At 46.9% G+C, this 12473-nt stretch overlaps 1 protein-coding gene across 5 annotated transcripts; it reads right to left on the reverse strand.

Moving 5' to 3' along the window:
- Positions 1 to 4377: 4377 nt before the first annotated feature.
- Positions 4378 to 11418, reverse strand: LOC127302905 (protein indeterminate-domain 4, chloroplastic). Of its 5 annotated transcripts, none has more exons than XM_051333625.1 (4): positions 11277 to 11418; positions 10414 to 10729; positions 9933 to 10332; positions 4378 to 5831 (listed from the first exon to the last, which is right to left on the reverse strand). In XM_051333625.1, exons 2-4 carry the CDS (start codon positions 10547 to 10549, stop codon positions 4775 to 4777), a joined length of 1593 nt encoding a protein of 530 aa, XP_051189585.1. In that variant the 5' UTR covers positions 10550 to 10729; positions 11277 to 11418; the 3' UTR covers positions 4378 to 4774. The 5 variants fall into 5 exon arrangements, with proteins under 5 accessions (XP_051189585.1, XP_051189586.1, XP_051189588.1 ...); XM_051333626.1 differs by lacking the exon at positions 11277 to 11418 and adding an exon at positions 11009 to 11184; XM_051333628.1 differs by lacking the exon at positions 11277 to 11418 and adding an exon at positions 10957 to 11184.
- Between the last annotated feature and the right edge of the window lie 1055 nt (positions 11419 to 12473).

The following is a 12473-nucleotide window of genomic DNA, read 5'->3' on the forward strand; positions in this document are numbered from 1 at the left end:
ACGGTCGTCGCGTCGAGCAGGGCTCGTCATCCACGGTCGTCGCGTCGAGCAGGGCTCGCCGTCCACGGTCGTGGCTTTAGGATCCGATTGCTTTTCTAAATTCTTGTTAGGGTGTTTTGTGCAAAATACATCGCTAGTTGTAATTTTATTTCTTTTGATTGGTGCTCTCTGTAAATGTAATGATAAATGAAATGGACAGGCATGTGGTGGGGCGGTGGGACGGTGGTGGGTGGGCCTTTTTTTATTCCCTATTCATACTACTGTCGGCGAACACAACACACGCGCCGGTGCTATATGGATGTACTTTGCTGCGCCGGTGGTAGCCAAATATCATTGGCCTGTTCCCACCGGCAGGCGCAGGTGCGCCGGCAATAAGCTATTTTGGTGCGCCAGCAGTAGCTGTTTTCCTAGTAATTGTATGAATGGCTTCAGTATATATAGTCGTCGGCGGTAGGAGTCTTCATGTTGCACGCTTTGTCTTCGTAGTCTTGCACATGTACATCTGGTTGAGGAAGTCTTCTTGACATCTTGCTGTAGCACGACATGTAGGTCGGCTGAAGCTTTATGGATGCATGCCTTCACGTCGTTTAGGTCATGAGCTAAGAAGAGATGCTAGCCCATGTACGTAGGGGTACGGGCTGAGTCCACTTATATATCCGACAACCGATGTCCGCCAGAGTGACGGGAGATGCCGTGTTGTCCGCGCCGCCTAACACGTCGTGAGAGCCCATTTGTCATCACTTGGGCAGATGCAAGGCCGTGTCTTCTCTTTGACGATTATTTTTGCCTTGTCGGATATTTTTTCCATGTTTGCCGACCGTCTTCTCCTTGCCTTAACAAAACACTCGGGAGTATAGACCTCATAACATGCAATTCCTTCTCCTTGTTTCAGACTGGGTGTAATTAATATATTTTCTATATTAATATATTCTCTTTATTGAAAAAATATAAACAATTTCAACATGTTATATCAGAACTAGCCAAATCCATCTCTCTTAAAAAAAGCAAACTAGCCAAAAATATTGGCTGTCACAAACAAAGTGTGATAACTGTTTTACACAACTATCGAAAAACATACAACATGAATCAACTTGGATTGATCCGTTCATTCCTACCCAACCCAGCAACCTAGATATAGTTACCGCGACGCTTCCGTGTGACATTTCACAGCAGTACTACTCAGAGACCTCCATAGTAGCTAGCTAGTTCTGGCCTTGTGCCTGCTGCACTGACTTGCATGCATCCGTCGTCTCTCTCGTACCCTCTCTCTTCACGTGGACTATAAAAGTTTTCAGAGGGCCACTTTGTTCTGTAGCATTTAGCTACTTCCAAATGTTCCATTGCAACGCAGTACATACCTTTTCCTGTGCCTACAGTTGTATATGTCAATCCACCCCGTTTGTGGTTCTTCAACCATGCACAGAGAGCACGAGAAAGTATGTGAGAATAGTGTAGAATTAGACTGCAGACGACGGCAAAGTCAAGAGGCCAAGATCGAGGAATAATTAGCTAGCTCGGGGTGCATTCTAGCGGGCAGCGGCTCACAGTGGGATGCGTGCTTTGGATCATCCGCTTGTATCTTCCTCCTCTGTCGTGTGCTTCCTGTCTCGTCTGGCTTGAGCTTAGCTACTGATCCAGCCTGACTCACCCAGGACGTTTGCCTAATTAATGCACACTGTTCTTGCTTCATCGTCCAGGCCTTTCAGCTTTGAAAGCAGCGCCACCCAGAGAAGAAACCAACATGAAATATAAACCAGCTGCGGCAGCCAACATTGCTCACACATCTCTGTTGTTGCTTCGCATGCAGTTGCACGTGTACGTGCACCAGCAAACAAGCAGTAGGGTCGTGATTGGTTGCCGGTATCCCCTCCAAACAAACTTCATATGTGCAAAAATTATGTCTTTGGAGTCTTAGACACGGCCTGCGTTATTGCTCTGACGCTGCTAAAATTAGTCCCGGGCCAGGCCCAATAGGAACCTGGAGGACGTCAATGGTGCGAAAAACGAAAATGGTGCGCGTGGGAGGTCGACCGAGATGGTGGAGAAACCAAAATCGTCGGTTGGGTTTCGCGGCAAAGCTAGTGTCACTATGTATACCCAGTCACCTCCTAGCAAAACATCCGCTGATTCCGTCAACTCTGGCACAGGAAGGTCGGTCTTGTCCATCGAAACAGCGCGCTGGTATCCTTCATCTCCGGCCCGGGCTCCGCGGGCGAGCTCTTTTTCTTCTACGAAACCGGCTACTCACCTTCGTGCGCAATGGCGGAGGTACACCACCGTCTCCTCCCCTACTTCCTATCTTGCTCAAGGAAAAAAATAGCGCGCTATAACAAAATAGTGTGGGTCTAAAAATACGCTATTAGCATGTTATAGCGTGCTATTAACGCGAATAGCGCGCTATAGCGCCGAAATAGCGTAGCGTCGGCTCTCCAGATATGCTATAGCGTGCTATTAGCGTTGGAATAGCGCGCTGTTTTTTTCCATGATCTTGCTCCATGTTTGCCCCCATCGTACTCACCTTGAAGTATGGATACCATCTGCCATTGTTTCGTATCTTGGTTCGGGTTTTCCCCCACCATTATTAGGGGACAACCCGTACGGTAGATTTAGTAAACACTCATGTTAGATCTAATTGAAAAGGCCGACTGGATGAATCTGATCCATCAGGCAGCAACACTGGTAGCTGTGATTCAGGTCTAGATCCTCCTCCTCCACAAAAGTCCAGTTAGGTAAGCTACTTACCCGACAATGACTTATGGTCATATGCCTATCTGAGATAAGGAGATGATTTTCAATCTGAACTAAATCCACAACTCGGTGGTTGTCCAGATGTTTCAGATGAAAATATTCCCCTTCTATAAACTTGTCAAGAGGTTTAGGGAGAGATGACTATTACAAGATAGCATCGACACCTGTGTGAAAGAGTAAGTTTCTATGTTCCTTCATGTTGTTGGCCATACCCAGAATTTCAGAGTAAACCACAACACATTCAGGAGATCCATAGAGGCGGTTTCCTACTATTTCAGCCAAGTCCTTTATGCAATTGGGGAGCTCGGGTAATAAATGACCAAGCCACCTTCTGGTGAAACACAGAGCAAGATACGAAACAGCGGCAAATGGTATCCATACTTCAAGGTGACACAAATATTGCTTTGTCATTTGTTCAGAATACCACAATGCACAAAAGCATGTTTCTTTGTTCTTATCATGACTATTTGTTCTTGTCGTTGGAGGAATGTATTAGCACAATTGATGGTACTCATGTGACTGTGGGCGTGCCAAAATACAATCAACAACATACAGAGGAAGAAAGCGCTAAACTGGCTAGAATGTGCTTGGTTTTTGTTGATTTTGATCTCAAGTTCACATATGTGCTAGCTTTGGAAGGATCATGCCATCATGCAAGCATTACTACTAACAACATGTCTAGACCTGATGGGGTACATCTATCTGATGGTACTTCTACCTAGAAGATACTGGCTATGGTTGTCGGCCTGGGATTCTACCATCCTTCAGGAAAACCATATATCACCTGAACGTGTTCTCTCCAAGAAACAGACCACAGAATGCGGATGAGTTGTTAAATCTAAAACAATCTAGCCTCACAGTCACCATCGAGAGGGCTTTTGTTGCATTAAAAAAAGGTCCAAAATACTTGATCAGAAGCCATGCCACCCTTTTCCCACTCAAGTTAAGCTTGTTCTTGTATGTTGCATCCTTCACAATTGCATTCTAGGGTGTGGTATCGATGACCATGTCCCATATGAGCTTGAAGTTACTCCTGATGAAGTTGAGGGTGGCCATGGTGTCGAGCACGACCACACCCAAGCTTGGAAAAACAAGAGAAATGAGTGGGCTCAAGCATTGTGGACACGCAGAAATGAAGTGCACGATTGAGAAAGAAAAAATAAGAAGAATAAGGTTGCCCTTGCCCCACCACCTTGATCGCCATTGATACTATTCCCCGATCTATACTGATAAACTGTTATTCTTAGTAGTTAGGGCTGGATTTAAGTACCCATGGTCGCAATGAACTGCTAGTTGCTATGTGTGATGAATTGCTAGTCACTGTGTAGTTGATTTCATTTCTAGACAATGTGTGTGATGTGGTGGTGTACTCTGTTACGGTCACCATTAAAGAGAAGAGGTCCCCGTAAAAACTCGATCGCCAAAAAAAGAGGTTACCACAAACATAGGTTACACACAATCAAACATACAATCTTGCATCGGCATATCGGTTAATTTGTGCATACGTGCGGGCAACAAATCATCAACATAAGAAATGAGCAAGTGTTGCCATCCGGGGTATATACCAAACAAAGTCGTTTTGCTCTGGCCATGCCCCTCAGGAGCTGAAAAGGGGACTCATGCAACCAATCACACCCAAGAACTGCAAATGGTCAAGTTTAAATTCTGTCTTACATGGCCTGTAATATGATGATGGATTCTCAGTTTGCATCAAGGGGAGACTGACCAAATGTACATACCACATGATAGAAAAACAGCTAATTGACAGTTTGTACGAACAGCAAAATTAAACTGAAGTTCTGGCCACACAGGGTTATTGAACCGGCTACCTAACGCAGCTAGCTATGGCGCCAACATGAACACATGCATCAACTAATAACAGGCTGATAGATTATCCAAGAAATTAACCTTGTCCTCACTCCTGACTAGTCCTTGACGTCCTGATGTGATATGTTCCATGAACATCTTCAAGATTTTTTTTTTTTGCATGCATGCATGTTTTCTTGTTCTTGTCGATTCTTGCGGACTACTTCAGCTCGGCCGGGTCGAGCGAGCCGATGTGGAGCCCGGCAGCGCCACCGTGCCGCCGGGGCGGGCCCATGCCAGCGTGCACCACGCCACCGGGACCGACACCCAGGAAGTCCCTCGTGCTCAGCTTGCCGTCGTCGATGGGGAAGCCGCCGCCGCCGAACGCCACTGTGCCACCACCCGTAGTAGCAGGAGCGCCGCTCCCGTTCGCCAGGGAGTTCATAATCAGGTCATGGAACGACTGCCTCTCGCTCGCAGACGACGAAGACCCGCCTTCTCCGGCGCCACCCCTCATCCCAGGGCCACGCATCAGCCCGGCGCTCGCGTTGTGGCTGCTCGTCGTCGCGCCCATCTGCGCCGCTTTCTGCAGCAGCGCCGTCGCCGACATCTGCGGGAGTCCGCCGCCTGATTCAGACGAACCGAACAGCGAAGGGAAACCCCCACCACCGCCGCCGAGGAGGCTGCCATTGTTCTCAGCATTGACGTTGCCGTTTCCGGCGCTGCTGTTGAACTGGTTCTGGAACATGACACGCCCGTCCTGGCCGCCGCCGTTGCCCGAATAGAAGCCAAGGTTCAGGAGGTTGTTGTTACCGTTGCTTGCGCTTCCCTGGTGCTGGTCTGGAAGTTGCATCAGGCCGTGGAAGGCCGCCGTCGACTTGCCCTGGAGAAGAGAGCTCTGGTTGCCATGGGAGCGGTGGACGTCATCCTCGGCGAAGTCCTGGGCGGCGGCGGCGCCGAGGTAGTACGGGGAAGACGAGGCGGCCTGGGAGCGGAACATGGAGGATCCCGCGGACTGTGGCATGAGGTGCTGGTCGAACTGGCCGCCATTGCTGCCACCGCCAAGGTTGTGGATGTCCATAGCCGACGCCGAGGAGTGGTGGCCGGACTGGTCAGGAAAGCTGCCGACCGGGAGTTGTTGGGGCATGCCGGAGAGAGTGTTGAGGGCGCCCATGTTTCCGACGCCACCGTATAGGCTGGCGCCGATCGCGGGCAAGCGCGCGCTCTCCTGGGCTAGCGCGTCGCAGAAGGCGCGGTGGGTGATGAAGCTGTCCCTCCTGCACGCGTACGTGAAAAAATGTCAAAAACATGTGATTTGCTAATTTGCTTTGCTCGAGTGTGAATCACATTCACACTACATTTTTTTTGATTAACTTAAAGCATTTTCGAGTGTTCGAGAACACATAACGTGTACAATGATATGGGTTGTGGTGTAAGTGCTTTATAGTGGACAAATACAAACAGGGGATTTGAGATTTAGGCCTCGGTCCTGCATGATAAAAAACACGTCAGTGTACAATGATATAGGAGTGGTGTAATAAGTGTTTTATAGCGGACCGATACAAACATGGGCTGATACGGGTCAGCTTTTATATAGGTTAGGTTATATAGTGGACCAATATAAACATGGTTCGTCGATTAGGATTTAGATCTAGGGCCATGATTGACAGAAACTCAGCCGAAACCTGCTTCATCAATATGAAAAGTACTAGTTGGGTTGAGCTAGCCCGAGCCTTAGCCTGTCGTTAGGTCCACCTCTGCATACATAAAACATACAGTATACTATATTTTTGTGCATTCCATAATAAAAAAACATGCTCTCACTAGATCAATTGTACATCCTATGAAGTTATCAACTCCGATCCTAACTTATTGAAAACCATATATACAAAAAAGATAATTGACTAGTAGCAATGTATTGCATCAAAACTATCGTTCCGCTGATTAATGGCGAGCCCGGTATAGGTTTAACCTAATTTATTGAGTAGAATATAATTGCTCCACACCGGCATGCTATATATATCTTTAACCCATCAAAACCCTAAATGTACTTAGTAATCAAGCTTTGAGGCCGTATTGCATCAAAAGAATTGTTTCACTTATTAATTGTGCATGTTATAAGTTTACTTATTTATTAAAAAAATGCTCTCACTAGATCAATTGCACATCCTATGAAGTTGTCAACTTCTAACTTATTGAAAACCATATATACAATTGAGATTAAAAAAAGATAATTGACTAGTAGCAATGCATTGCATCAAAACTTCAAAACTATTGTTCCGCTGATTAATGGTGACCCCGATATAAGTGTACTAATTTATTGAGTGAAAATGCTCCACACCTGCATGCTATATATACCCCGAGTAATCACGCTTTGAGCCATATTGCATCAAAAGAATTGTTCCACTTATTAATTGTGCCCGTTATAAGTTTACTTATTTACTGATTGGAATCACCCGGCACCTACGCGCTATATATACCTCGAATCCAGCCAAACGATAAATGTACTGAGTAATCATGCTTGAGGGAGGACCCCCATAAACCAGCCAGCTCGATAAATGTTCCAATTATTAATTACCATCCAATTATATGTTTAATTATTTATGGAGTGGAATAGCTCCGCACCGTGAACCCGGCCAAAACGCTAAATGTACTGAGTAATTACACTTGAGGCCATGAGCAAATCTTTTTCGAGCTAGCACTATTAGTTCATATTAAGTAGTTTTTGGAAAATGTATCCACTGAAATTAAAAGCAAAGCAGAGTTAGATGCATGTCAAATTGACAATTCCAAAATGTGGTAAGCAAGTTAAGCTACACTAGATTGTTTCGCCAAAAGGATATAAAATGGCAATCAAACAACCCTTATAATCATAGTGACTACATGTGATAAACATAGTGTAGTAAACACGTGCAAGACAAGACTAGCATGCACATATGGCATGCATCCTATAGCCATGCTATTAGTGTGGAAAAACATGCTCTATATCCATACATCCAATCCAGAGATTAAAAAACAGAATTGACTAGTAGCAATTTTTTTACATGACTAGTAGCGATATATTGAATAAACTTGATTGTTCCCATTATTAATTGTTATCCAATTATATGTTTACTTATTTATGGAGTGGAATCGCTCCGCACTGTGAACCCAGCCAAAATGCTAAATGTACTTCTATATACACCGTGGACCTGGCCAAAACGCAAAACAAACTGAGTAATTACGCTTGAGGCCAGGAGGAAATCTTTTTTGACCTAGCAATATTAGTTCCTATTAAGTGGTTTTTGGAAAATGTATCCAACGAAATTAAAAGGAAAGCAGAGTTAGATGCATGTCAAATTGACAATGCAAAAATGTGGTAAGCAAGTTAAGCTACAGTAGATTGTGTCGTCGAAATGATATAAAATGGCAATCAAACAACCTTTCTAATCATAGTGACTATATGTCATAAACATAGTGTAGTAAAACGTGCAAGACAAGACTAGTAGGCACATATGACATGCATCAAGACCTATAGCCATGCTATTAGTGTGGAAAAACATGCTCTCACAATATCCATACTAATAGCATGGCTATAGGTCTTGATAGCAATTTTTTTGACATGACTAGTAGCAATATATTGAATCAACTTGATTGTTCCAATTATTAATTGCTATCCAATTATATGTTTACTTATTTATGGAGTGGAATCGCTCCGCACCGTGAACCCGACCTAAACGCTAAATGTACTGCTATATACACCGTGGACCCAGCCGAAACGCTAAATATACTGAGTAATTACGCTCGGGACCAGGATGAAATCTTTTTTGAGCTAGCAATATTAGTTCCTAGTAAGTGGTTTTTGGAAATGTATCCAACGAAATTAAAAGCAAAGCATAGTTAGATGCATGTCAAATTGACAATGCCAAAATGTGGTAAGCAAGTTAAGCTATAATAGATTGTTTCATCAAAAGGATATAAAATGGCAATCAAACACCCATTTTAATCATAGTGAGTATATGTCATAAACACAATGTATTAAACACGTCCAAGACAAGACTAACACGCACATATGACATGCATCAAAACCTATATATAGCCATGCTATTAGTGTGGAAAAACATGCTCCCACACTATCCATACATGCAATCGAGAGATTAGAAAAGAGAACTGACTAGTAGGATTTTTTTTGACATAACTAGTAGCAATATATTGAATCAACTTAATTGTTCCAATTATTAATTGCTATCCAATTCTATGTTTACTTACGAGTGGAATCTCTCCGCACCGACCTGCTATATATATACACCCCAGACCCGACCAAAACGCTAAACGTACTGAGTAATCACGCTTGAGGCCATGAGGAAATCTTTTTCAAGCTAGCAATATTAATTCCTTTTCATTGGTTTTTTTGAAAATTGTATCCAACAAAATGAAAAAGATAAGCATAGCTAGATGCATGACAATGCGAAAATGTGGTAAAGTTAGCCAAGGTTTCAATGACCACATCAACCTAATCATACTGACTAGAGGACATCAATCAAGGATAAAAACACATTCATGTAAGACAACACCAGCATGCAAATGTACATGACACATGCATCGGCTAGAGCCTCGGCAGGCTTTGTGGCTAGTCGACCGGATGGTACTGATTGGTAGCTGGAAGCATGCTCGGCTAGGCATGGCCAGCAGTAGTACTTGCCACTTTGCCAGTTGCCGTGCATCGTTCACATGAGAAGGCAAGGAAGCCTGCGTTGCTGCCATGGCTGGACCCCTTTGGTTGGATTGGATGCAAGGAGGAGAGAGTAGCAGCAGCGCGCATGTCATCACGTGAACAGGTGGGGGATCCATCGGTCGGTCGATGCAGACGAGAGAGAGTGTGAGAAGAGTGCGGATTCCGAGGTGTAAAAAGGCACAACTGCCGCCAGATGACCGTGTCAGGACGTGTGAGTGTTTTAGCATATCTCCAGTCCCCTCCCGACAAGGGCGATTCACGTGGGAGCAGAGCCAGCAGCTCCATCGATCCACACACACTCTCTCTCAACATGCCCTTCTATCTCTCTCTCCATCCCTTCCATTCTCTCTCTATGGAATCCAATCCTACCAAAGCTAGCTGCTGCACACACTCACACGCCCATCCTTAGCTAGGTTCTACCAGCAGTAACAGCCCTAACCCTAGCTATCTATCCTAGCATCACATCACCCATCAAATCGACTCCTCGTCAAAGTTTCATCATGACCCAATCATTCATCCACGCATAGCTAGCATATCCAAATCGGAAAAGCAAACAGTACATAACATATGAACCGTAATCTCGAATAAACTGAAAATGGAAGCAATATATTTCGCCAAGATTGAACTCGTCGATCGATCGATCGATGGACACAAGCGTACGTACCTGGAGAAGAGGGTGCCGCAGTCGCAGCGGTACTCCCTTGTGCCGCAGGTCTTGGAGTGCGCCTTCCAGTCGGACTGCACGGCGTAGCGCTTGGCGCACTTGTCGCACTTCCACTTCTTCTCGCCGTGCTTGCGGCAGTAGTGCTTCTTGATCCCGGTGAGGTCGCCGAGGGCCCTGGCCGGGTCGTGGTGCACGCAGGTCGGCTCCGGGCACAGGTACACGCGCCGCCGCAGCGCGTCCTTGGGGTTCTTCTGCTTCAGCTTCCAGGGCAGGTTGTGGCCGCGGCGGTGCAGCTGCAGGTTCTGCTCCCGCTGGAACCCCTTGCCACAAACCTCGCACACGAACCGGTTCGTCGCCATCAGGGAGCGCGGCGACAGCGCGATCACCTCCGCGTCCGGATCTGAGGTTCGATCGATTGATCAGCCATCATACATAATCAATCATCTAGGTTAAAGGAAGAAGAGATGGATGGATTTGTCACTTGGGTTGCCCGGCTGGTTGCGCTTCTTCTTGGGTGCCGGCGCGGCGGCAACGGGAGCGGGAGGCTGCGCGGGCACCATCGGCTGCATCTGCGCGTCGGAGAGGCCGAAGAAAGGAGCGGACGAGGCGGCGGCCATCGGTCGAATAGAACAATCAGCTACTCCTTCCAATTGCTTGTGCTTGGCTTCAGGTGAGCGCCGCCGCCGAGAGCAGTCGTCCAGTCCTAGTCTGTCAGTGAGTTTAGAGAAGAACACAAGGCGACGACATGGGATCGATTAATTGTAGCTACTGCTTGCTTCCTGCGGCGTCTTGTGGATCTACAAGACAAAGACAAGCAGGAGAGGATCGATGAGAACAGCTGCGCGCGTATGTACGTGAGAAAGAAAGACATAAATATGACCAAGATCTAGCTAGAAGCCTAGCTGTGGTGGTATGAAGGCAGCAACCATGTACAGGACAAAATCCAAACCATATACCATGGCATACCCCCTTGCGAGCAAGAGAACAAAGCAAGGGAGACGCCAAATCCACAGGTAACACTCACGCAACACTCGCAAACAAGCAACCCCCAAAGGAACACCGGTGGAAGCACGCACCGCGCCAAGGTAGGAGAAGACTCCGTGGAGAAAATGGCCCAAAACACACTGGGAGAGAGGTGGAGAAATGGAGATTGGGGAAAGGCGGGCAGGCAGTCAAGGGTTGGAGGAAAACGAACCACCCCAGCCCCTCAAAACAACAGGAGCAAGGAACCAAATGAACGATAGATAGACAGCAAGAGGCCGAGACCAGGGAAATATATAAAACGCCGCGTGATTTCGATAGGAGAATTTGAAGGTAGCGAGGACATGGAGCGAGGAACCCTACCCGGTTGTTGCTTTCCTCCCCGGCCGCTTCTCCTCGCCTTGGACTGGAGTCTACGATATCTGCTCGTCTGGTGCGGTGTGGGAGGACGGAGGGATGGAGTGGTTGCAATGGCCTGGAGCTAATATATTGCCTCCCGGCGATGAGGACAGCGACGCCCACGCAGGAGGAGGGGCAAGGGTCGCGAGGTGAGCGCGGGAGTGGGTCCAAGGGTCGCGTGCACGGTCTCGCAGTTCGATTCTACCTGACGCATGCGTCTAGGTTCATCAGGGCCGTCGGTTTCGCTGATCCAACGGTCATGTGGAATTTCTCGAGGTGGCGTGTGTGGGGACAGGAGATGGCCGGGTCATGAGAGCCGTCCGTCCGTGCACGTTGTTATGCGACCATGCGTCGATCGGGTGCAGCTACCCAATGTATGTATATTGTACAATTGTACATTCGTGCCTCGTGTATGTATGTTTCATGGAGAGTGTGCTACTACCTGGCTGGCTATTTCTCCATCGACTCGGATGGACGGCGCACGGTAGCGGCGACTGGAAGATGTTACTTTTGGCCAACGGTCTCGCATATATGATTCTTCTTTGAAACTTTTGCAGTGTAGGGAAAACTATTTATCAATGTTGTGATATGAGTGTTTTCTGTTTCTGCTTCTTTCTTCACACATGTATGATATGATCACAGTTTTAGATGGGGTCCACCTCACCCTAACACCGGCTGGTTCCGCCTCTAGCAAGGATGCACATGAACGTGCATGCATGGGTAACGTCATCCACGGGGTTGAGGCCCATAGATCAGATGTATGGCCGCCTTTGCCAACGCAAACGTCTAAGTTCACCGGGACCGTTGGTTTCTCTCATCACACGACTATGTGGAATTCTCTAGCAGGTGCGTGCGTGGTGAGGATGGCGAGGACATGCTAACCATCTCCTTATGCACGGCATCGAGCATGGTTGTGCATCGATTACATGTAGCTACCTATGTATGCACATTTGTGCCTTGTGTACGTATGTACCTCTCAGCGACATCATTCTGTAGGACGCCATCAGAACAAAGCTGCAACATGTTGTCGTCGGCGTTGTCTGCCTTCGTCCGCAGAGAGGAGAAAAGACGGCTCCAGCGCTAGGCGGCGCTTCTTGTTCGATCAGGTACGCAGTCTTTTTCATCGCCGTAGAAAACTATGGTCATGCCCTCTTTTGCAGG

The sequence above is a fragment of the Lolium perenne genome, chromosome 5 (assembly GCF_019359855.2).
Source record: "Lolium perenne isolate Kyuss_39 chromosome 5, Kyuss_2.0, whole genome shotgun sequence".
Classification (NCBI taxonomy): domain Eukaryota; kingdom Viridiplantae; phylum Streptophyta; class Magnoliopsida; order Poales; family Poaceae; genus Lolium; species Lolium perenne.